This window comes from Pteropus medius, unplaced genomic scaffold, assembly GCF_902729225.1.
Source record: "Pteropus medius unplaced genomic scaffold, Ma_sr-lr_union100, whole genome shotgun sequence".
NCBI lineage: Eukaryota > Metazoa > Chordata > Mammalia > Chiroptera > Pteropodidae > Pteropus > Pteropus medius.
Window position 1 is genome coordinate 3,427,097 of NW_024355206.1, and position 21,335 is coordinate 3,448,431.

At 55.8% G+C, this 21,335-nt stretch overlaps 2 protein-coding genes across 2 annotated transcripts in view; one reads left to right on the forward strand and one right to left on the reverse strand.

Annotated features, from left to right (window-relative positions):
- SEMA4B (semaphorin 4B) overlaps positions 1 to 17,024 on the forward strand; it is a 32,295-nt gene extending 15,271 nt beyond the window's left edge. Inside the window, 14 exon segments of the mRNA XM_039858175.1 lie at positions 8,017 to 8,180; positions 8,355 to 8,417; positions 9,991 to 10,089; positions 10,654 to 10,765; positions 11,009 to 11,122; positions 11,264 to 11,415; positions 12,216 to 12,397; positions 12,516 to 12,666; positions 13,697 to 13,733; positions 13,736 to 13,906; positions 14,008 to 14,123; positions 14,378 to 14,544; positions 15,689 to 15,774; positions 16,038 to 17,024. Coding sequence (XP_039714109.1) covers positions 8,017 to 8,180; positions 8,355 to 8,417; positions 9,991 to 10,089; positions 10,654 to 10,765; positions 11,009 to 11,122; positions 11,264 to 11,415; positions 12,216 to 12,397; positions 12,516 to 12,666; positions 13,697 to 13,733; positions 13,736 to 13,906; positions 14,008 to 14,123; positions 14,378 to 14,544; positions 15,689 to 15,774; positions 16,038 to 16,768 — 2,345 coding nt within the window. The 3' untranslated portion in view covers positions 16,769 to 17,024.
- Positions 17,025 to 18,214: 1,190 nt separating this feature from the next.
- Positions 18,215 to 21,263, reverse strand: CIB1 (calcium and integrin binding 1). The gene is made up of 7 exons (XM_039858208.1): positions 21,056 to 21,263; positions 20,890 to 20,924; positions 19,781 to 19,889; positions 19,142 to 19,292; positions 18,883 to 19,001; positions 18,712 to 18,800; positions 18,215 to 18,475 (listed from the first exon to the last, which is right to left on the reverse strand). Exons 1-7 carry the CDS (start codon positions 21,104 to 21,106, stop codon positions 18,454 to 18,456), a joined length of 576 nt encoding a protein of 191 aa, XP_039714142.1. The 5' UTR covers positions 21,107 to 21,263; the 3' UTR covers positions 18,215 to 18,453.
- Positions 21,264 to 21,335: the final 72 nt, after the last annotated feature.

The following is a 21,335-nucleotide window of genomic DNA, read 5'->3' on the forward strand; positions in this document are numbered from 1 at the left end:
TCCATCCCACACAGATGAGGGAACTGAGGCTTGGAGAAGCCAGCTCACATGGCAGGGTCACACAGCTAGAAAGGTCAGGGCCCAAGCCTTGAGCCACGGCCATCTGGGGCAGGACCCATATTCTTTTTATCGGAACAGCTGCCTCCTGCGTCACCTGTGAAATGTACAAAAACAGCAAAATGACCCAGCCCAGCCCTTGGATAATTGATGGGTTATGCATTTCTATCTGGTAAAGAAATCTGTTGAGGTCACTCTCTGGACAGGACAAGGATCCAGCTGAGGCCCCTGATGGCACTGCCATGGTTGGAAATTCGGCCAACCCAACAGCCTTGGCATGAACGTGGTGCCTGGGCTGGGAGCAAATGACTCAGACAGTGGTTTGCATACTGGGGGCAGCGGGCCAGAGCCAGCTAGCTGGAGATATATTTTGTTTGGCCTCCAAATATTTTAGAAAAATCTTAATCAGTCGCCGATATTGAAAACTCAGGAAATTTATATAGAAATCCAGGTTTTTAGCGCTTCCTAAGATCTGGCGAGGCCAGGCCCCATTCCATTTAGCGGCCAGTGTCCAGGCCTAAGCGGCGGCCACCTCCTCAGAGAGGCTCTGGCATCCAGGCAGCTGCCCCTGCCCCCTGCCCTTGCCTGCCAACCCCTGCACACGCAGCCTCGTGAGGTGGCCAGGGAGCTGGGTTTACAAAAGCTGGGAGAAGGAAGGCAGCGTGGGGCATGGGTAGGGCCGGTACTGGTTGTCGGTGACCCCGGAACCTGGGAGCAGGGCTCGGCACTGTCGTGTGCTGCATTTGTCTGGTCTTCCCAGCAATCCCGCGAGGGCTTCCTCTCAGAGACAGCAGGTGCCTTGTCCAGGGTTGCACAGCTGGTCAGTGTTTTGGGGAGGGGCCAGAGTAGGGGTGATGTGAACGTGAGGCTTCAGGGCCTCCAGACTGCCCCATTTGAATCTGGGGGCCCTCCCTGGGCTGAAGCACCCCAAGTTGGGACTTAGAGCTCTGTCAGTCATTCATAAACATCAATAAACAGATGTTTATTGAATGACTCCTTGGCACTCACTGGCCACGTGATGCAAATATGAATAAGACAGATGATCCTCAGTGTGCTCTTAGCTTGGTGGAAGAGACAGAAAACCCATCATCATAAAACAGTGTGGTCAGTGCATCTGAGAGGTGTGGACAGGAAATTATGGGTGCACAAAGACGGGGCCCTCGCCCAGCTGGGGATTCAGGAAGGCCTCCTGGAGGAGGTGAAACTGAGCTGCATCTCTAAGGATGAGTAGGAGTTAGTCCAATGGAAGGGCTTTCTGGGTGGGGGGGACTGCCCGAGCAAAGCCCAGGAGGAGAAATAGGACCTCGAGTTGCAGTTTGATGTCACTCTGTTAAACTGAGGGATGTGGCTGGCAAGATAGGGGCTTGGACAGTGGGGCACAATTGAGGGTTTGACACGGGACAGTGAGAGTTCTCACGGAGCTCTCTGGCCGCAGCATAGCAGCTGGGCCTGGGGCAAGGCCACCTGGGACGGGGGCTACTGCAGCAGCCCAGGCGGGAGGCCACTGGCCTGGTTCAGGATGGGGTAGTGGGGGTAGGAAGGGAAATAAATTTGGAAAATATTGAGGAGGAAAAATTGTCAGGATTTGATTATGGATTGGACGTCCTCAGGTTCGCAGCCAGGGGAGCAGTGCCACAGAGGCAAGAGATCCCAGACTGAAGAGGGGGCCTGGGAAGGGGACAGAGCGGGAGGGGCCTGCACAGCGCGGCCTGGCCTGTCGGAGGAACATCTGCACGGGATGAAGAGATTTGGGGGTTGCCAGCTTCCGGGTCATTGAAGTGCTGGGCATGGGTGTGTGACCCAAAGGCCAAGCACAGGCTCCAGGGAGCAAGAACGTTTATGAGCAAACCCTGGAGAAGCCGAAGGGTGCTTATGACGCGGACCCTGTAGCAGGCAGCCAGGTTCGAATCCCGGCCCCCACCACTCTTCCCAGATGGGCAGCCACACGAGTTACCTCACTTGTGCCTCGGCCCTCTCACCTGAAAAATGCAGGTGGTAATGCCCGCGGTCCAACATCCTCGCCAGGATTACAGGCGTTTATCATCTAAAGTGCTTAGTAAGCGCTACGGAGGGACGGAGGCCCAGAAGGAGTGTGTGGGAGACGTGCAGTGACCCTTAACGCTGGGGCGGCACACCCATAAAGGACAGGGGACCTCCGCAAGGCTGGAGTCTTGCGGTGAGGCGGTGCCTGGGCTCTGGCGAGCGTCGGGCTGGTCAAGGCCTGAATCCCAGCCGAGCAGCGAGGGGGCGGTGAGGAAGGGACCTGCCATTGGGTGGCTCTTCTCTTCAGGGTTTTGGCTGGGAAAGGGGAGGAGGGAGGTACACACATTTCTAGGATACATGTTGCGGTTAATGATGCAGGACTGTCTCTGAGGAGATGGGCGGCAGTGGAAAGTTAAGGGCGTTTATGCCCAGTGGCCCCGGTTTTCTTAAAAACAGGGGAGACATCTGGAGGAGGAAGCAGATGGACCCTGGGGCAGAGGCCTCAGGTGAGACAGGTTGCTAAGGAACAGCCGGCCCCCAGCAGAGGCCGAGGATCTGACCTTGGTCCTGGGTGGGGGAGGTAGAGGTCAGCCTCCCAGGGTGATGGCAGCTTGTGACAGGTCCTAGGTAAGGGCTCTGCTGGCCAGATGGGCACAGAGGAGTCTGTGAGGGGCTGAGGGCCACCTGGTGATGCTGGCAGGAGCTCTGGCCTGCTCACTCAGGCAACAGCAGGGCACTTGGCATGCCTGCCCGGCAGCACCGGGTGCTTTGAGGCTGGCCCCCTTCGCCTTCCTGACCCTTTCTTGGTCATTACCTCGGTCCCTGGGGAAGACTTTTGGCACATAGCCCTTCTTTCCTGCCCAGAGTGAACCTTCCCTGTCAGGGACTCTGTCCTGGCTTGGTGACGGCAGAGTGTGGCCTGCCACTACTGTCCTATCAGGCTGCCCTGCCTAGCACTTGGGCGGTGTGCAGGAAGGACGTGTGAGGTCACTGGCTGCTCTAGTCAGTCACTGAGTCAGCACTCCTGCCTTGGAGGTGCTGCTCCTGTTGACACAAGTGAGCCCAAGGGTCCAGTGTGACCCCCTGGGAAGAGGTGCTCCTGCTGAGCCTCCGGGAGGCCCTCAGGGGCTGTCTCGAACTCAGACCCTCTCTGGAACTTCGTGATCCCAGCTGCAGGGTAGCGGGCTGCCTCTCCTGGGAGCACTGTCCTGGCTCTGACTCCCCAGGGAAGCTGGGGCCTGTGGAGGGCGGGATGTTAGGGCCAGGTCAGCTGCGGTGCCAGGAGCCACCAAGGAGAGAAAGGTGGGGTGGGGCTCTGAGTCATGGCCCTGCCACAGCTCGTTGGATGGCCTGGCCGGGGTGGGGACTGCCCGGGGTGGGGACGGTGCTGAGCCCTATTCCCGTCTCACCCTAGAGAGCGCCAAGCTTCCGGCTGAGTCACAGGGAAAGTGAGAAACTGTAGATGAGTCTGGGGTAGAGTTGCTCCCATATCACTTCCTGCTGATGGCCCAAGCCCTGGGTTGGGGGAGTGGGGCCATGCAGGTGGCTCTGACACGCTCCACCCCACGGTACCTGCAGGAGGAGCCCCAGGCTAGCCCCACCGTCTGGCCTTGGAGCCCTGGACAAGTCACCAGCTCAGGCTTGCCCAGGGCGGCTGAAAGGTTTCATCGCGCCTGGGAAAACTGGCCACAGCCTCGGGCCCAGCTCCCTCCGTAGTGGACTAACCCAGGATGTGGAGGATGGCGGAGACCACAGAGAGCAGTGTCGATGCTAAGACCGGCCCCGAGGCGTGCCAGCGAGCCGAGTGCACAAACACCCGTCCCTGTCACCTGTACACAAACAGAACCCTGGAGGGAACACACCAGGATGGACAAGTCCTGTGGTGGGGCGTACACACGCACGCACACGCACGCGCACACACACACACATACACACACACACAGAGGCAAGCTCAGGCAGGGCCTGCACAGACATCGGTGCTGTGACCCCGGAGGCGACGCCAGGCACTGGGCGCTGAGGTGGGAACACCACTCAGAGCACTGCCCGCCACGTGCCTGTGCCAGCGTCCCGTTTCTGAGCCGAAGCTCTCTGATTGGCCTTGCGACCCTCGTGTGGCCGGGTGCGGGCCTCGGTCAGGTCTCTGGCACGAATGCTCTCACCGTGAGGACGAGGGAGAGGCAGCTCCTCGCAGCCGCCCTGCTCCTTGGCCGCTCTTGCTGGGCTGGATTTTCCTGCAGGGCTTTGGGCTTTTGTTTTTGATCCACTCGAGGGCTGGTCGTGTGCCAGACACCGTGCCAACACTGGGTTAATGTGCCCACAGTTGTTTTGAGGAAGCTCTCGGTAAACGTGGCTCATTATGCATATTATTATTTACATGCATAATCGCATTTCTTCACATAACAACTCCATGAGGCAAGGTGTCATTATCCCCACTTTACAGATAAGGAAAGTGAGGCTCTAAGATGTTAAATGGCTTGCTCTGGTGGCAAAAGGCTCGTAAGTGACAGAGGCCGCATTTGGACCCAGGTCTGTGCCTCTGCGATCCTCATCTGTCTGGTGGAGACTCCCAGTTGGGAAGCCAGCCCCACCGACGAGCCCAGTAAAGTCCGTAGGGCAGGAGGGATCGGGAGGCAGGGCCTTCAGGGTACCATGGCTTCGCGTCTGAGCGGCCCGGGGCAGGGGGACTCAGAAGGAGCATCCCCAGCGTGGGAAGGCGTGTGAGGGGCCCCTTACCCACTTCTCTGAGGCATTCCTGCCACCTCCCAGGTGCGGGCACTCTTGAGCAGCTGGCCTGTGTGGAGGGCTGGACTTGCGGATGGGCAGCTGGCACCCCGGCTGCCCCTACAGCCGGGCTGTGCTCTGCCTGTGTCACCCTTGGCAGGTGACCACCCCCTCCCCGGCCCAAGTGTGGTCCAGCTGCCACCTGGACCTCAGCTTTTATCTCTGATCTTTGCCATTTCTGTATCTGGACAGATTCCAAGAGTAGCCTCCTGCCCAGACTGAAGTCTCCGCCCTGCGGGCAGATAAGCATTGGCAGATTCGGGATAACCCTTGTTTTCAGAAAACTAGAGGGGTGCAAAAGGTAGGGAGGGACCGCAACAGCCACTTGCCCTAGCCTCACTGACTTCTCAGGACACCGCCGTGAGTTTTACGTTTTTCTCATTATCCCCATGATACGTATGAGGAAGCTAAAGCTGAGCGACACGATGTGTACACTGTGCTGCGGAAGACCTGCTTGGCACGCCTCAAAGTGTGGTCCTTGGACCTTTCAGTCCAGAATCACGTGGGAGCTCGTAAGATTGCATGTTCCCCGGCCCCGGCCCAGGTCAGTGGCATCAGAATCAGGCAGGACATGGAGTTCAGATCTTCTGGGTGATTTTGCTGCATCCCACAGTTTGCCTACCGTGCCCTTCTAAGCCGACCTTACACTGCAGCCTCTTTTTTGCTGTGTGGCTTTGTGTAAATCGCTGAATCTCTCTGAGCTTTGATTTTCTTCATTTGTAAAGTGGGGGTCACAACAGTCCGTACCTCCTAGGGTTGTTGTGGGCACGCAGGGAGTTAGTATCTACAAGGAGTTTATTTAGCACGGCACCTTCCTGGAGCGGACCTGTGATGGCCAACGGGAGGCTGGTGGTTCCTCCCAGGAAGAGAGCACAGAAGGGTCAGGCCACTTGTTCCAGAAGGCTCATTGGCTCATTGGCACAAAACACAAGCAACATAATTGGAGCCCAGTGTGTTGGGGCATTTTCCATCTGGGAAAAGTAGGAGGTTAGTGCTGGAAACTTTCCTTGGGCCTCCCAGGATGTAGAGTGCTCACAGGAAGTGGTGAAGAGTTGGGAATTTGAGACAAAAAACCTAGAGTCTGGTGTGATTCTGGACTTACTAGTTTAAAGAGAGGCCTTAACGTCTCCCACCACAGCTGCCCTATGTGGTTTCAGCAGCAGACTTCGGGGTCTGGACATTGAGCCGGACTCTCCCCTGTGAGTTCCCAGTGCAACCCGGTTTCAACTCTGGTTCTGGGAGGGAGGCAACTCTGGGAGGGAGGGATGCGTTCTTCCTCTTGGACAGTGAGGATAAGGCAACTTCATTTCCCTTTTCTCCTCGGCCGCTGGGAGGCTCAGCACTAAATGTTCAGCCCAATTCCAGGAGCTATGTGGGGCCTATGACCTGCTTTTGGGAACCCGTCCTTCCTTTCTGGTTTTGATGTCTTCTTCAGATTGGTTTTTTTCTCTGCTCTTAATTTTAGTGTTTATATTTCACTACCTCCTTTTTTTTTTTATATTTTCTCACCCCTGTGGAACCAGGCTGGGGGTACGTAAAATCACTCGCTATGTAAACACACACAAAGTCATCTTCACAACCTCTTTGTCGGCATGTGGTACTTTTTGCTTCCTCTGCTTCATGAAACTGTATTTGTTTGTCTGGTCATAATCCACTGGTCAGTGAGGAGACGCCTGAGGTTGGGCACGGTGGCTGCTTTGTGCTTGTTTTTCTTTTCATATCAGCTGCTTAGAATTTTTAAAATAATTTCTCTCCAAATTCATTCGTCACTCAGAGCACGAACGGTACCCTGGTGGATAGATGTGTGTGTGTGCGCATTTCGGTTTTCTTTTTATAATTTGTTTCTTTCACATTACGCAAGTATAACCTGTCGACTCCAAAAATGATAACAAGTGAAAAGCAAAAAAAATTCCCCGGAATCCCATGAAGGTTACCACTTTTCAGCATTTTGTGATTCATTCTTCTGGATTTTTTTTCTGTGTTTGTACTTTTCCTACAAAAAAGTAGACTATGTATGCATAGTAGTTTATAACCTCCGCTTCACTCAGTGTTAGGTCATTAGAATCGTTCCTTGTTATTATGTATTCTGTAACAATGAAACACATTTAAAACTTGTATCGAGGATACATGCACATAATTTTGTTTAAGTGTAGGATTTATTGTGAAAAGAAACAGCTTCCTCAGTCTTCCCCAGCCCAGACGTGGTTAAAGGGGCAACTCTTAATCATTAAGCCTCTTGTTATCCAGTGGTTCCCAATGTAGATTTAAGTAAAATGCTTGTACCTCTGTTGATCTTATCTGACGCACTGATTTGCTGCTGAGAAAAATAAGGCTTTCTATCAGTTACACCACCCTTGCCCACCTCCCCCGGACATTTTCTGCGACTATATTTGGCTGCCTTTGCAATTTAAAATAATATGCCTCCACCTCGGTTTCTTGTTCCCTTCACGTGGACAGCATTTTGTGGCCCTCTTTGCTCTCAGAGGACGACATAGAGACTGCACACTTCTAAGTGCCCTTGCTCCCGCCATCACAGTGCCTGTCTGTTGTGCGGTCCAGTTGCTGAGGTCAAGGCTGATAACATGAACATCCTGTTGAATAATCGTAAATCTTCCACTCGTGACTGTGGGGTGGTGCCGGGAATTGGAGACCAGGGTCTGCGTTTCTGTGCGGATGCAAATCGTGTTCACTGCAGGGCCGAGGGGTGGGCCGTGCCTACAAGTCCTTCTCTTCGGGTCTGATGCCACTCAAAGGAGAGTGTTAAATGTCCTTTTCTTTCTTATATTTTGTTCTGTGCTCAAAAACCATCTCTTTCTATTCTAGTTCGCTTTATATTTTGACCATGCCTTGTTATATAACTTTATTTGCTTGTTTTTCTGGAGTTTCTATTACAGCATCATTTTTACCAGCTGCTAGTGTTCCATCGAATGAAGTATTAGGATTTATTTTCACCCAGCCCCCTGTGGTTGGACATTTAGAACTTTAATTGCTGTAATTAAAGTTCTCTTCCATTCCCCTTTGTGTATTTGTTTCTCGCAGAATGTTTACGAGTCCGGGAATGCTGCTCTCCTTTAAGCCTGACCCCTTTGTCCCCTGCCCCTTGCTCCCCACCAGCTTGCTAACCTATCTTCACTCTGATTGGTCCATTTCATGGGAAGAGTGACCCCCAGGTAACGGCCATCTTCCCCTCCCCAGGCTCTGAAAAGCGGCCGTTCCTCAGCTTCCAAGCTGGAAACATCTCCAACTACACCGCCCTTCTGCTGAGCAGGGACGGCAAGACCCTGTACGTGGGCGCCCGAGAGGCCCTCTTCGCACTCAACAGCAGCGTCAGCTTCCTGCCAGGCGGGGAGTACCAGGAGGTGAGAGACGATGCCCGGGGCCGACGGGGCTGGGCAGAGGACGGCAGAGGGGAAGGTGGACGGGAAGACTGACCTTCTGGGTTCAAGGATGATGCAGACGGGGAGGGGAGAGGAGCGGGGAGGCGTACCCTCCGTTTCCACGTGCACACTTACCTGCTCTCTGTCGTGCCCCAGCTGCTGTGGAGCGCAGATGCCGAGAGGAAGCAGCAGTGCAGCTTCAAGGGCAAGGACCCACAGGTGAGCTAGCGCCTGAACGCGGCCTGGGCTACAGGCGGGATGGAGGATGACAGACCGGGCTGGACCCAGGGCGGAGGTAGGAGTGGGAGCAGATGCAGCCACTGGTGATGGACTGGGCATACGCCTCTGAGATGGCCAGACCTGGATTTGAATCGCAGCCTTAAAAAGTAAATTTGCATCTTCTGAGCCTTGGCGTCCCCACCTGTAAAATGTGGATAATGATGCCTGTCTCACTGGACTTAACATGAGTGAGGATTCAAGTTACTAATAGGCATAAGGCCCCTGTGCCACATAAATAAGTGCCACATAAATATCAGCTTCCAGTAGGAGCAGTGATTGGGTGAGGGCAGGAGTTATATCCATCTGCAGAAGGTGCCTGATGTGGCAGGTCTGACATCCTGGTGTGGTTTTAGCCAGACCATTGGTTGTGAGGAGTTCAGATTCAGCCTGGGGTTCTCCTCTGGGACTCCCCACCATTCTCAGAAGCCTCTTGGTGCTCAGTGCAGCAGGCAACAGCTAAGGCGAAAAAAAGAGCACCGGACTTGGGGTCAAGACAGAGGTTCAAGTCTTGGCTGCGCCTGACGACTTTCATTCAGCACTTGCTCTGTGCCCGGGCGCTTTTTAGACCCTGGAGATAGACCTGTGAAAAAGGAGAAAGAACCGTGGGCAAAAATTAGTTAGTTTAAAAGGTAGTCAGGTTATACTTCACTAGAAAAAGCGACGTCTGAGCCAAGATGAGGAGGCAGTGAGGGAGTTGACCATGGGGTGCTCGGAGCAGGAGCAGGCTGTGGACTGCACTGTGAGTGGGGCATTTGGGGAACCACTGGAGGGCCGAGCAGAGGGATGGCATGGTCTGGCGCTGGCCCCCAGGGACAGAAAGAAGGAGGCCAGCAAGGGACGAGCGGTGATGGTGACCGAGACCAGGGTGGTACAAATAAAGGGAGAGAGAAATGGTCGGATTCCTGATGTATTTAGAAGATGGGGCCACCAGGATTTCCTGGTGCAAAAATGGGGAGATGTGAGAGGCAGGGAGTCGAGGCTGACTACGGGGTTTGGAGCCTCAGCAACCAAGAAGATGGAATTGTCCTTAAGAAAAGGGAAAGGTCCCAGAGGAGAAAGGTTTGGGAGTGATCAGAAGCTGGGTCAGAGGGGCCGTTAGATGCTGGGAGGTTGTCCATCTGGGGCCGGGGTTCAGGCCTGAGTGTATCCTCCTGACCTGAGCTGTGGCTTCCTCCCCAGGGGGTTGGGACTGACCAGCGGTTTCTACTGAGGTTCTGAAGAGGACTCTTAGGGGCTAGGACAGCCAAGGGGGGATTCTGTGCCTCACCCCAGACTGAAGAAAAGTTTGCCAACCTCAGAACTAGCTGAACCCCAAGGCCATCCTCCAGTGCACACGCACACACTTGTGGCCCTCAGTCTGTTCCATCCCTGGAGGCTCCTGCTTTTGGATTCTCTCCAGTGTTCCCGGGGCTTGAGGCCGCACCCCCAGCACTGGCCTTGTGTCTGGGGGAGAGCTTGGTGGTGCCCCCTAGTGGCTGGTTTGGATCTGACATTCTCCTCCCTCCTTCCCCAGCGTGACTGTCAAAACTACATCAAGATCCTCCTGCCTCTCAACAGCAGCCACCTGTACGTCTGTGGCACTGGGGCCTTCAGCCCCCTGTGCACCTACGTGGTGAGTGCCCCTCCTCGCCGGAAACGGCCCCTCTTTCTGCCCCAGGGAACTGTTGTCCAGCGCCAACCCCTGCAGGCCAGGCCAGGGCCCAGCGAGGCTCCTTGGTAGCAGTGGGCTGAAGGGGCCCTGAAGGAGAGTTGCGTGTGATGGCCCTGGCGGACTCACGACATAGGCCTGTAGGTCCCTGACTGCCCATCTGTACGCCCCTCCTCAGCACCCTCACACCTGTGTTTCAGCCCTGCGCACGCCTTAGCCGAGGATGGCGTGGGTCGGGGCACCGGCCTGGCCAGACGTACCGGGTTTGCGTCGTGTTGCCACCCCTTCCTGGCTCACATCTTTCTAAGCCTCGTCTCCCCTCTGCCAGCTGGGGCTACTAGTGCCCACTGCAGAGGTCGCTGCCAGACGATGTTGGCACTGTGCCCGGGGCCCTGGGGTGGGGAGGACGGGCCGTGGGATCTCTTCCCCCACCTCGCAGAGTTGCCTTCTCCAGCATCCCCCTCCTTTCCTACCGAGCCCACTCATTCCCTGACACGCCCCTGAGCCCACCCGTCTGCTCCCCTGCAGAATGTGGAGAACTTCACGCTGGCACAAGACAGGGCGGGAAGCATCCTCCTGGAAGATGGGAAGGGCCGTTGTCCCTTTGATCCCAATTTCAAGTCCACAGCCCTGGTGGTTGGTGAGTGTTTGGGGCAGGGTGGGCTCCTCGAGGCTCTGTGGCAGGGGGTGGGGTGGCATGTGTGGGGGGGGGCCTCCCAGTGCAGAATGACCCTGGGCTGCCCTTGGGTTTGGCTTCTCCTAGTTCCCACTCCCTCCTCTGTGTACCCCAGTGATGTGGGCAGGGCTGGGGTCACTCCAGGCTCCGAGCAGAGGGAGGAGGCCGTGCTGAGGGGCTGTTCCCATGGGAATGTTCTCTTGGCAGATGGCGAGTTGTACACTGGAACAGTCAGCAACTTCCAGGGGAATGACCCGGCCATCTCCCGGAGCCAAACCCTCCGCCCCACCAAGACCGAGAGCTCCCTCAACTGGCTACAAGGTGAAGTCCTCTCAGCGCCGGCCAGCGGGCAGGCTTGGGAGCCGGGGGAAGGGGAGAGATCCCCCGCAGCAGGGCCTGAGAGCAGAGTCTCGCCTGTCCTGGACCCCTGGGCTCACTGTGCACTCCCCACCGGTCCCACAGACCCAGCATTTGTGGCCTCAGCCTACATTCCGGAGAGCCTGGGCAGCGTGGAAGGGGACGATGACAAGATCTACTTCTTCTTTAGCGAGACTGGCCAGGAGTTTGAGTTCTTTGACAACACCATCGTGTCCCGCATCGCCCGCATCTGCAAGGTGAGCCCCAGCAGGCTCCAGAAAGGTCCACGGGGACCAGATCAGGAAAGGCCGGGAGGAACAGCTTAACTGACGGCTTTTCTCTCCCTCCTTTTAAATTAAAATACCTCTTATTGTCTTCTCTTATTTAAAACATGAAATACAGAACAGAAAAGTACTCGCAATATCACAGAATAAAGAGGCTGTGAATATAGCATCATGATAAAGAGTACAGACCTGGAGCCAGGAGGCCTGGGTTCAAACTCTGCTGCTAGTGTCATCTTGGGCAAGTCCCTTACCCTCTCAGCTACGGCTCCCCGGTCTGTTCGATAAGAATCGTAACCAAGCTGGCCTCGGAATTTTCACGTGGATTAAATTAATTCCCACAGAGCTTTTAGGCATGTGGTGGGCGGCAGCTGAGTGTTGACTGCGGTCCTCACGCCCACCACAGGGTGTCATCACTGTTAGCGTTTTGGAAGGTCCCTTGCTAATCTTTTATTCCATATATGTATATAATAAGGAGACTATTTAGAAACAAGAATTAAACTCATGCAGTTCTTCAACAGGGGTCATGACCTCTTTCCATACTTGTCGGTGGACTCTTCCTTGTCCTTTTTCGGTGGGATTCCACGGCAAGGAAAGCAGTCTCGTCTACGTAGCCTGGTCTTGGGACGTAGACGTTGTGCCTCCAAGTCTTCTTGATTTTAAATGGAACTCAGGCCTGCCTTCGGCTTTCCCACCCGCCCTGGTGTTTGCCTCGGCCACTTCTGGGGAGGGACAACGAGGAGCACCAAGCCCAGACCCCGCTGTCTCTCCCCCAGGACGACAAAGGTGGCGAGCGGATCCTGCAGCAGCGCTGGACGTCCTTCCTGAAGGCCCAGCTGCTGTGCTCCCGGCCTGACGATGGCTTCCCGTTTAACGTGCTGCAAGACGTCTTCATGCTGAGCCCAAACCCCGAGGACTGGCGTGACACCCTCTTCTATGGGGTCTTCACCTCTCAGTGGTACGGCCCCCAGGACCTAGCTGGGAACGGAGGGTGATGAGTGGCTGGGACTGAGGCCGGGGAGCCGGCCTTTGGGCCTGAGGGCTTCTGCGTTAATCCGGCCATTTTTTTTTTGTAGGCACAGGGGGACCACAGAGGGCTCTGCCATCTGTGTCTTCACCATGAAGGACGTTCATAGGGCCTTCAGCGGCCTCTACAAAGAGGTGAACCGTGAGACGCAGCAGTGGTATACTGTGACGTACCCGGTGCCCACGCCCCGGCCCGGCGCGGTGAGGACTGCTCCCTGCTCCAGGGTGGGATGCTGGGTGGACGGGGCCCCACCCCAGGCCGTGACTACCCAGCTTCTCCAAGGCTGTTTTCTCATCTTGAAAGTGGGCACAAAAGCCCAGGCCTGCTTGTCCTTCTGGGTTAGATGTGACCATGAAGGTCGGGTGCCTTCACACCTGTCTCAGGTGGGCGGGCGTGTCCCCGTCAGGGTGCTCACCACACTCCTTTGTAACTGTCTCTTCACTTGTGCCTCCCCTGGTCAGCTACGAGCTCCTTATTTAGTTATTAAGTGATGAATGGCCAGACCATGGGGAAATAGGCCTTGCTTCTTTCCGTCCAGCCTAATGGGCTTCTCCTAAGGCAGACCTGAGAGAGGATGTGGGTGCCAGCAGTTTACATGGGGGCAATCCCAGGACGTAGCTCAAGGGAATAGGAAAGTGAGACTTAAGGAGCAAAGCCAAGAAACAGGGTGTCCATGAGCCCTCACTGCTGTGGGCACCTGGGACTCAGTCCCCTGGGGCCCTGGGAGGCTGTGTGGAGCACATCTCAGCATTGTTCCACTGGAGTGTTTGTCACTAACCCGTGTGCCTCATCAATTGAGAGTTAGTCCTGGATGTAAAGTCTTAGGGCTGTGGCAGAGAACCCCTTGGGCAGAGAGAATCAGGAAGCCCAGGCAGTGTGAGAACTCATTGCAGGAACCCTCTGCCCCCTCCTCTGGGAAACCTGGCCAGTGAAAGGATGCTAAAGGAGCAGGAAGCGTGATTGGCTGCTCAAGGCCTGGGGGAGGGGCAGAGAGGAGGGAAGGCAGGGAAACCTGCCAGCTGGAGCCCTTGGGTGCCTCACACCCTGGGCTTTGCCCTGTGACCTCCAGATTAGCGCCTTGGCTCTGCATACCTGCAAGTGATGTGCCGGGGCTTCTGAGGGCTGGGCAGACACCTTGCTGTCCCCTCAAGAGACAGCCCAGGCAGGATCCTCGGGGCCCACTTCCTGCCCTGAGTGTGCCTCGCCTCACACCGCCACCTCCTCCTTCAGTGCATCACCAACAGTGCCCGGGAGAAGAAGATCAACTCATCCTGCAGCTCCCCGACCGTGTGCTCAACTTCCTCAAGGACCACTTCCTGATGGATAGCCAGGTCCGGAGTCGCCTGTTGCTGCTGCAGCCACAGGCCCGCTACCAGCGCGTGGCAGTGCATCGCGTCCCTGGCCTGCACCACACCTACGACGTCCTCTTCCTGGGCACCGGTGAGTGCCTGCAGCAGGGCAGGCCCAGAGTCCAGGGGGCACAGCTGTGGAGTCATGGGCAGCGGGCTCTAGTCCAGGCCTGAGTACTGTCCTCGCTCCAGGTGATGGCCGGCTGCACAAGGCGGTGAGCGTGGGCCCCAAGGTGCACATCATTGAGGAGCTGCAGATTTTCTCACCAGGACAGCCCGTGCAGAACCTGCTCCTGGACCCCGACAGGGTGAGTGGGCAGAAGAGTCTGGACAGCGTGTTTGGGGTGCCCCTCCTATCGACAAGCGGTCCCCACCAGCTTTTTCTCCCTTGCCCCAGTAGGGTGGAGAGATCCAGGCTCACAGTCTGAGCTATCAGAAAGTGGGGTGCTTGAGAGCATGAAAGGCCTTTGGGGAGTGGCTCTGGTGGACACGAGAGCCAGCTGTGGCTGTGGGTGGGGGCCCTGGTTGCCTGTATCTGCCCCTCATGCCCGTGTCTGTGCAGGGCCTGCTGTATGCTGCCTCACATGCGGGTGTAGTCCAGGTGCCCGTGGCCAACTGCAGCCTGTACCGGAGCTGCGGGGACTGCCTCCTTGCCCGGGACCCCTACTGTGCTTGGAGCGGCTCCAGCTGCAGGCACATCAGCCTCTACCCCCGTGAGGCAGCCTCCAGGTGAGAGCTCCTGAAGGCCCCTTCCCCCCTGTCCACCTCTGTGCACTTGGCCTCAGAGCTCCCTCCCCAGGCCCTCTACCAAATCATTATACAGCTTCATTTGCATCTGCCGTCAGCATAATTATTAATTAGCTACCCTTCTGACTCTCAAAAATTGTTTGCCTCAACCACCTGTAAAGCAGGGACATGATTTGGAAAAGTACGAAATGTCACAGCTATAAAAAGCCTTGCAGGGGAATGCGGATTAGCATGTGTGTTTAAGTGACAGAAAACCAGGGCTACGCAAGAGTCCATTAACAAACCCATTAAAAATTGTTTCCAAGGTAACTTGTTTGGATTGTAAGATGTTCATATATAGAGAGAACTTAGAAAACAGAGATAAGCCCAATCAAAATATAACTACTCCTAATCCCACCACCCACCACCTAGAATCAGTGAGAATTTGATACATGTCCTCCCAGATTTTTCTAGATATGCGTAAAATAAACAAAAAAATACATATATTTTAAGTAAAAATTGGATCTGCCCTACTTCTCATGTCCTTGCTTCACACAGGGGGATACCTGGTGCCAGTTTTACATTTTAAAAAAACTACATAGGAGTACACATGTGTACACCTGGAGGGACACACCAAAAATGCTCCCTGTCCTGATCATCGGATGATAGATTATGGGTCATTTTTGCAGTGTTTTTAGCCTTCGTGCTTGGTTGAGTATTTCAGGTTTTCTGAATGCATCAAGAATTACTTTTCTTAAAAAAATCACTTTTCTTCATTATTACATTTTATTAAACAAGTCAGTGCATGTACAGTGTTTTAAAAAAAGACAGCTATATACATATAGATCCAGCTGTCCTTCCAGACTTTTTCTAAAGGCTGGTAGTGCTGTTGTAATTCAAGGAAGTATTAAAGTAACTTTTATTTGAAATAAATACTGGGTAGACGGAGATGCTGGCTCAGCCCCTGTGGGGGTGGGAAAGCCACCTGCCTTTTACCCCTGCTCTGGGCCTGGCAGTCCCTGGACCCTGAGCCCTTGCCCAGGCCTGTACCTACAGGGCTGCGTGAGGGCCTGTGCTGCACCTAGGGTGGGGGGTGTGGGTTCACCGGGGTGTTCCTGGCTTATCCCAAACTCTCTTTGGTGCTTAGGCCATGGATCCAGGACATTGAGGGGGCTAATGCCAGGGGCCTCTGCAACACTTCCTTGGCCAAGGCCCGGATCTCTCTACCAACAGGTAAGGTGCCTCTCAAAGGGTTTAGGGAGGCGGGGGCCAAGCTGCTTAGAAGGCTCCCAAATTTGGGCACTGGTGGGTGTAAATGCATTTCCTTCCATCCTCGTCCCTCCAGCCTGCAAGCAAGGGCCTGGGAAGTGAGAGCCAGTCCCCAGAGTCCTCAGAGTTGCCGTCATGGCATGATGAGCACAGCCCAGGGGCGGTGGGTGAGCTGGGGCTGCTGTGGATGCCAGGCCCCCTTCACCCTGTGCCCTGCCTGCCCCTAGACGAGACGCTGTGTGAACAAGTCCAGTTCCAGCCCAATACGGTGAACAGCTTGGCCTGCCCCCTCCTCTCCAACCTGGCAACCCGGCTCTGGCTGCACAACGGCGCCCCTGTCAATGCCTCGGCCTCCTGCCGGGTGTTGCCCACTGGGGACCTGCTGCTGGTGGGCAGCCAGCAGGAGCTAGGGGTGTTCCAGTGCTGGTCACTGGAGGAAAACTTCCAGCAGCTGGTGGCCAGCTACTGCCCAAAGATAGAGGACACGGTGGCACAGCAGAGTGGAAAAGCGCCTGCCGTCATCAGCACATCGCGGGTGAGTTCACCGGCCCAAGGCAATGCCAGCTGGCGTGTGGACAAGTCCTACTGGACTGAGTTCCTGGTGATGTGCACGCTGTTTGTGTTTGCCGTGGTGCTCCTGATTTTATTCTTCCTCTACCGGCATCGGGGCGGCATGAAAGTCTTCCTGAAGCAGGGGGAGTGTGCCAGTGTGCACCCCAAGACCCGCCCTGTGGTGCTGCCACCTGAGACCCGGCCGCTCAATGGTGTAGGTCCCCCCAGCACCTCACTCGACCACCGAGGCTACCAGGCCCTGTTGGATAGCTCCCCGGGGCCCCGGGTCTTCACTGAGTCAGAGAAGAGGCCACTCAGCATCCACGACAGCTTCGTAGAGGTGTCCCCGGTGTGCCCCCGGCCTCGGGTCCGCCTAGGCTCTGAGATCCGGGATTCGGTAGTGTGACAGCTGACTTCTACAGGAGGCCACCCTGGCTTCCGGGGCCATGAATGCTCAGAGCGGATCGGCTGGACCTCTGCTCCTTGTGGCACCCAAGCGTGGCGCCCAGCCCTTGGGAGCGATGGAGCCAGCTGGCCTGCTGCTCGCCAGCCCAGACAGCCGTGGCCCAGGAGGTCCTGGCTGAAGATAGGGGCCCACCTAGGTGGGCAGAACAGTGCTCCTCATGTAAACTGAGCCTTTTTAAAAAAAAAAAAAAAACCATTGAAAATGTGAAACGAGAGCGCGCAGAGTGAGAGACAACAGAGTGCCGTGCACACAGCTGCTCCAGTTCCCGGCCCGGCCCGTCTCACGGGGGATTTGCGGACTCAAATGAAGTGGTGGTTCGAGACAGAGTTGGGAAGCCGTCAGCAGCTGGCCCCTGCTAACTCTGCCTTATCCTGCTGCTTCAGGCTGCCTCTCTCACCGCAGAGCCAGAGCCCAGCTTGGGCTCTGTGGGTCCTACCTGGCCAGCTGGCCAAGCTGTTATGGCCATCTTCCCATCACCTCAGGGACCAGAGGGCTCCACTGGCATTGCGGCCCTCACAAGGCCCTGGGCTCCAGCCACCTTCCCAGCCTGCATCAGGCTGCGGCCACATGAGAGAGCAGGCAGCATGAAACCAGGAGTTCATGATGATGTACACCTTCCCCTTGGAATTCTGAGAAGACACTGTTGCCTTCCTTCCTCCGTCCAGCCTGAGAACCCGTGTGTCCCTGTCCCCATATCCACCCCAGCCTCGTCTTTGAGCCCAGGCCCGTCACCCCCACACTTTGCCTGCCTCCACTCTAAGGGATAGTGGCGCTACCCCGCACAGGGGCCCTGAGTTTATGTGGGTTTTATATTTTTTTAAGATGCACTTTACTTTTTTTTTTTAATAAAATCGAAAGAATTAAAATTGAATCATGGCCCTTCATTTTAAAGGACTGTTGCTTTTTTGAGGTTGGTCTAGTTCTGAGTTCAGGGGCATTGCAAGCTCCTCTTTCCAGGGGCTAGTGGGCCACAGCCAGCCTGGCCTGGCCGACTGCATCTCCCAGTGGAGTGTGGCTCTCCCTGGGGGGAGCTGGACACACTGATGGAGCGGGGCAGGGGATTTGTTCCTTTACCTCAACCCCTTACTCTGTTCAGGGGTGAGGGCACAGGGAACAAGGTTTTTTAACTCTTCAAAAAGAAATATATATTTTTTAAATGATCATATAGTAAAAATTTTTTTTTTTTTTTTTTGGTATACAGTTCTATAAATTTCAACACCTGTAGAAATTCGGGTAACCGCCACCACAGTCTGGAGACAGAAGAGTTCCAACCCCAACGCTCCCTTCTCAGCCCCTTCTTTAAAGGTTACTTATGCCCAGTACAACTGAAGTCTCCTACAAGTCCAGTTCTTCCTCATACCAGTGTTTCTAGTGTCACGCACAGGGTCAAAACTTCTAAACCTTTATTATTGATTAGTAGAAACACAAACAGAGCGATGACAATGGCAGTGAGAAGGGGAGAGGCCCTTACGTGGAGGGCGCTCCCCTGCCCAGGACAAGACTGCACAGTGCCAGCTCGACTGGGCCAGCTTGGCCGGACCTGGCAACACAGGCGTAACCTTGGCCACAGGGCAGCAGTGGAAAGGTTCTTTGACAAGGTGCTGGGATACACGCTGTGGCTTCTGTCACAGGACAATCTTGAAGGAGCTGAACAAAGAAGAGTGAATTGGGTTTTCTGCTGCAAGAGGAGGGTTACGTCTAAACCCAAACTTACCCACCTCTCCCCTAAGGCCCTCTGGAATGGGCTGTTTCCCACGTCTGTCACTTCCCCTTAGGAGAAGAGCTATCTTGAGTCATTTAGAGGAAGCAGGGGGCTTATACTGGGCACCACTCCCATAACTATGTCCCAGACCCAGATGTCACAGATGGGACCACTGTCTTACCTGGCAAAGTCCGGTGAACGAGAAATGACATGCTGGAACTCGGAGAGATTAATGGTCCCATCCCTATCAATGTCAGACTCTTCCAGGATCTGGGAAAGGAAGAGTGTCAGGCCAAAGCTCCAACCCTTCTCTGGGCTCACAGGCCCGCCCCCGCTGGGCCCAGCTGCTCACATTGTCAATGAGCTGCTTCATCTCTGAAGCACTGAGCCGAGTGTCCTCGCCCTCTCCCGTGAGGCAGTTCACCAGCTGGCTCAAGTCTTCTCGGTTCAAGGTTCCATCATCATCGAAATCTAGACAGCAGATACAAGAAGCCCGAAAGGATGTGGTCAGGTGAGTGCCAAGGTTCCAGAGTGATGCCCAGCTCCTAAGCAGTATCACTGAGAAGACCGTGTGAGAGACTGTGTTTCACCAGGCTCCTCGCGGTCCTTACCGAAGATGCGGAAGGCGTAGTGGGACTTGATGTCTGGCGTTGCTGTGTCACTGAACACACTGAGGAGATCCAGGAAGTCCTCGAAGCTCAGGCTGTCTCTGGTTGGGGAGGTCGAGAAGACCCTGCAGATTCGCTCCTTGAAAGGGTTGGCCTAGGAAGAGAGCCTTTGTGAATGCCACAGGACACAACCCAGGTCACGCACTCACACCCCGGGAACGGGGGGTCGGTGAGGGGGTGGTGCGTCCAGGTCACTACCCGCACCATGAGCACAGGCTCCTGGGGGAGAATGACTTGCACTTTGGGGCTAGCATGGGGGGCAGGAACAGGACCCAGATGGGGGAGGCAGGGAAAGCTTGGGGGTGAGTCAGACGTTAACCTACAGGTCGGCCTGGGGGCAGAGAAGGAAGAGGAAGACACCCTAAGCAGAGAATGAGGTGGGCTGTTATTTACAACACAAAGAGTTAATCGAACACTTGTGTTACAGGCAGGGGGCTAGGCCTTGTGCATAGAAATTGTCACAGCAGCCCTAAAGAGAGGCAGTCACAGGAAATTAGGACTAAACAGAGGAAAGACAAGAATGGGGACCAGTGACCGCATGATCTCAAGAAGAGTAGCAGAGTGAGGGTGGGAGCCTGGCACCTTGAGCTCTGGAAGGCTTAGGATCTGCTCCAAGGACACTCGTGCCTGCAGCGACTCCTCCACACTCCGGTGCTCCTGGGGAAGCAGCTCACAGAACCGCTTGTGGGCTCTAGTGGAAGGAGGGGGAACTGTTGGTGCACCTTCTTGTGTTTTACACCCCATTCCTTGCCTTGCTGTTCATTGCCCACCATGTGAGGAGCTAAGCCACATACAGACTAGGTCGTCAGCCTTGATAAGCCAGAGGGAGATATGTCACAAGACAGTACAGGCTAGCAGTCCATTCTTGCAATGGCTATTTCCTGGGGGCCTACTGTGTGTCAGCCACTGTGCTGGGCACTGTGTTTAAGCTCCCTGGGAGGCGGAGAGGTTGGGGAAGGAGCCACAAGCTGGCCCTGTGAACAGGGAGAACTCCGGGGTCTCCTGCTCCTCAGAGCCTCCCTCTTTTTAGCAGCTACCCTGAAATATCTCCTTCCTCCACAGCCCCACCTTCCCTCTGGGCTTACTTTAGCCAAGGGGAGCCCTGGCCACATAAAGCTGGCACACGGCTAAAAAGGGGGTTCCTTTCCCAGCTCAAATCCTCTTTCTCGTAGTGTACTCTTAGGCAAGTTACAAACCTTCTCTGGATCTCTTACACTGACTCTGTACCTCCCTCTGGAGGATTAAGTGATATAACGTAGGGTAATTTAGCATTGTTCCTGGCGCAGGATAAGTGCTCAGTAAGCGTTAACGGTTACTGTATTATTCAGGTAAAATTGGGAGGAGTCAGGCTCCCCAGTATTTCTGTGGCCTTGCCAGGAGGTCGTCAGCCGAGAGCCACAGCAGCTCCCGCCCGACTGGTACAGGAAGTTCGCTTCTGCAGAAGCCAGTGGAGCGCGGGGTCAAAGAGCGCCCAACTTTGGTTGCACAGCAGGGGCCCCCAGCGCGGGCGCGGAGGGCGTGCCGGCAGCAGGGCGCAGCCGAGGACTCGGGACTCCAATTCCGGCTCAGCTGCCGACTTCAGGCAGGTCCCTGCCCCTCCCCCTGGGAGCCTCAGTTTGCCCATCTGTAAGACAGAGCCCCCGAAACTGTCTCCAGAGGATCCTGGAGGCAGAGTTCGAGACAGCACTTACAGAAGGATCTCCTGCTTGGTCAGGAACGTCAAGTCCTGTAAGGCAGAACGAGACGGGGGTTCAGCGGGCCGTCCAGAGGCCGCGCCCGCCCTGCCGCCTGCTCCGGGACCCCGCTCCCGAGCGCAGGCCAGCGCGCCGGCTCCCCGGGGCCCAGCGTCCCGCGCACCTGGTACTCGGCCAGCAGCTCCTTGGACAGGCGGCTGCCGGAGCCCCCCATCGCCGCGCCTCGCGCACAGCTCCGCCAACTCGTCTCGGGACGCCGGCAACTTTCTCACTTCCGCCCTCGGGTCGCGTCACCGCCCCGTCCCCGCGGCAACCGCTCCTGGGGCCACCGCCCCCAGGCCCACCCCCTCCTTAAAGCGCCCAGACGCTCCCAGCCGGGTTCCGCCGCCAGCTCCCGGCTCCGGGCGGTCCCTGGTGAGCTGGAGGCGGGGCCCGGGGCGGGG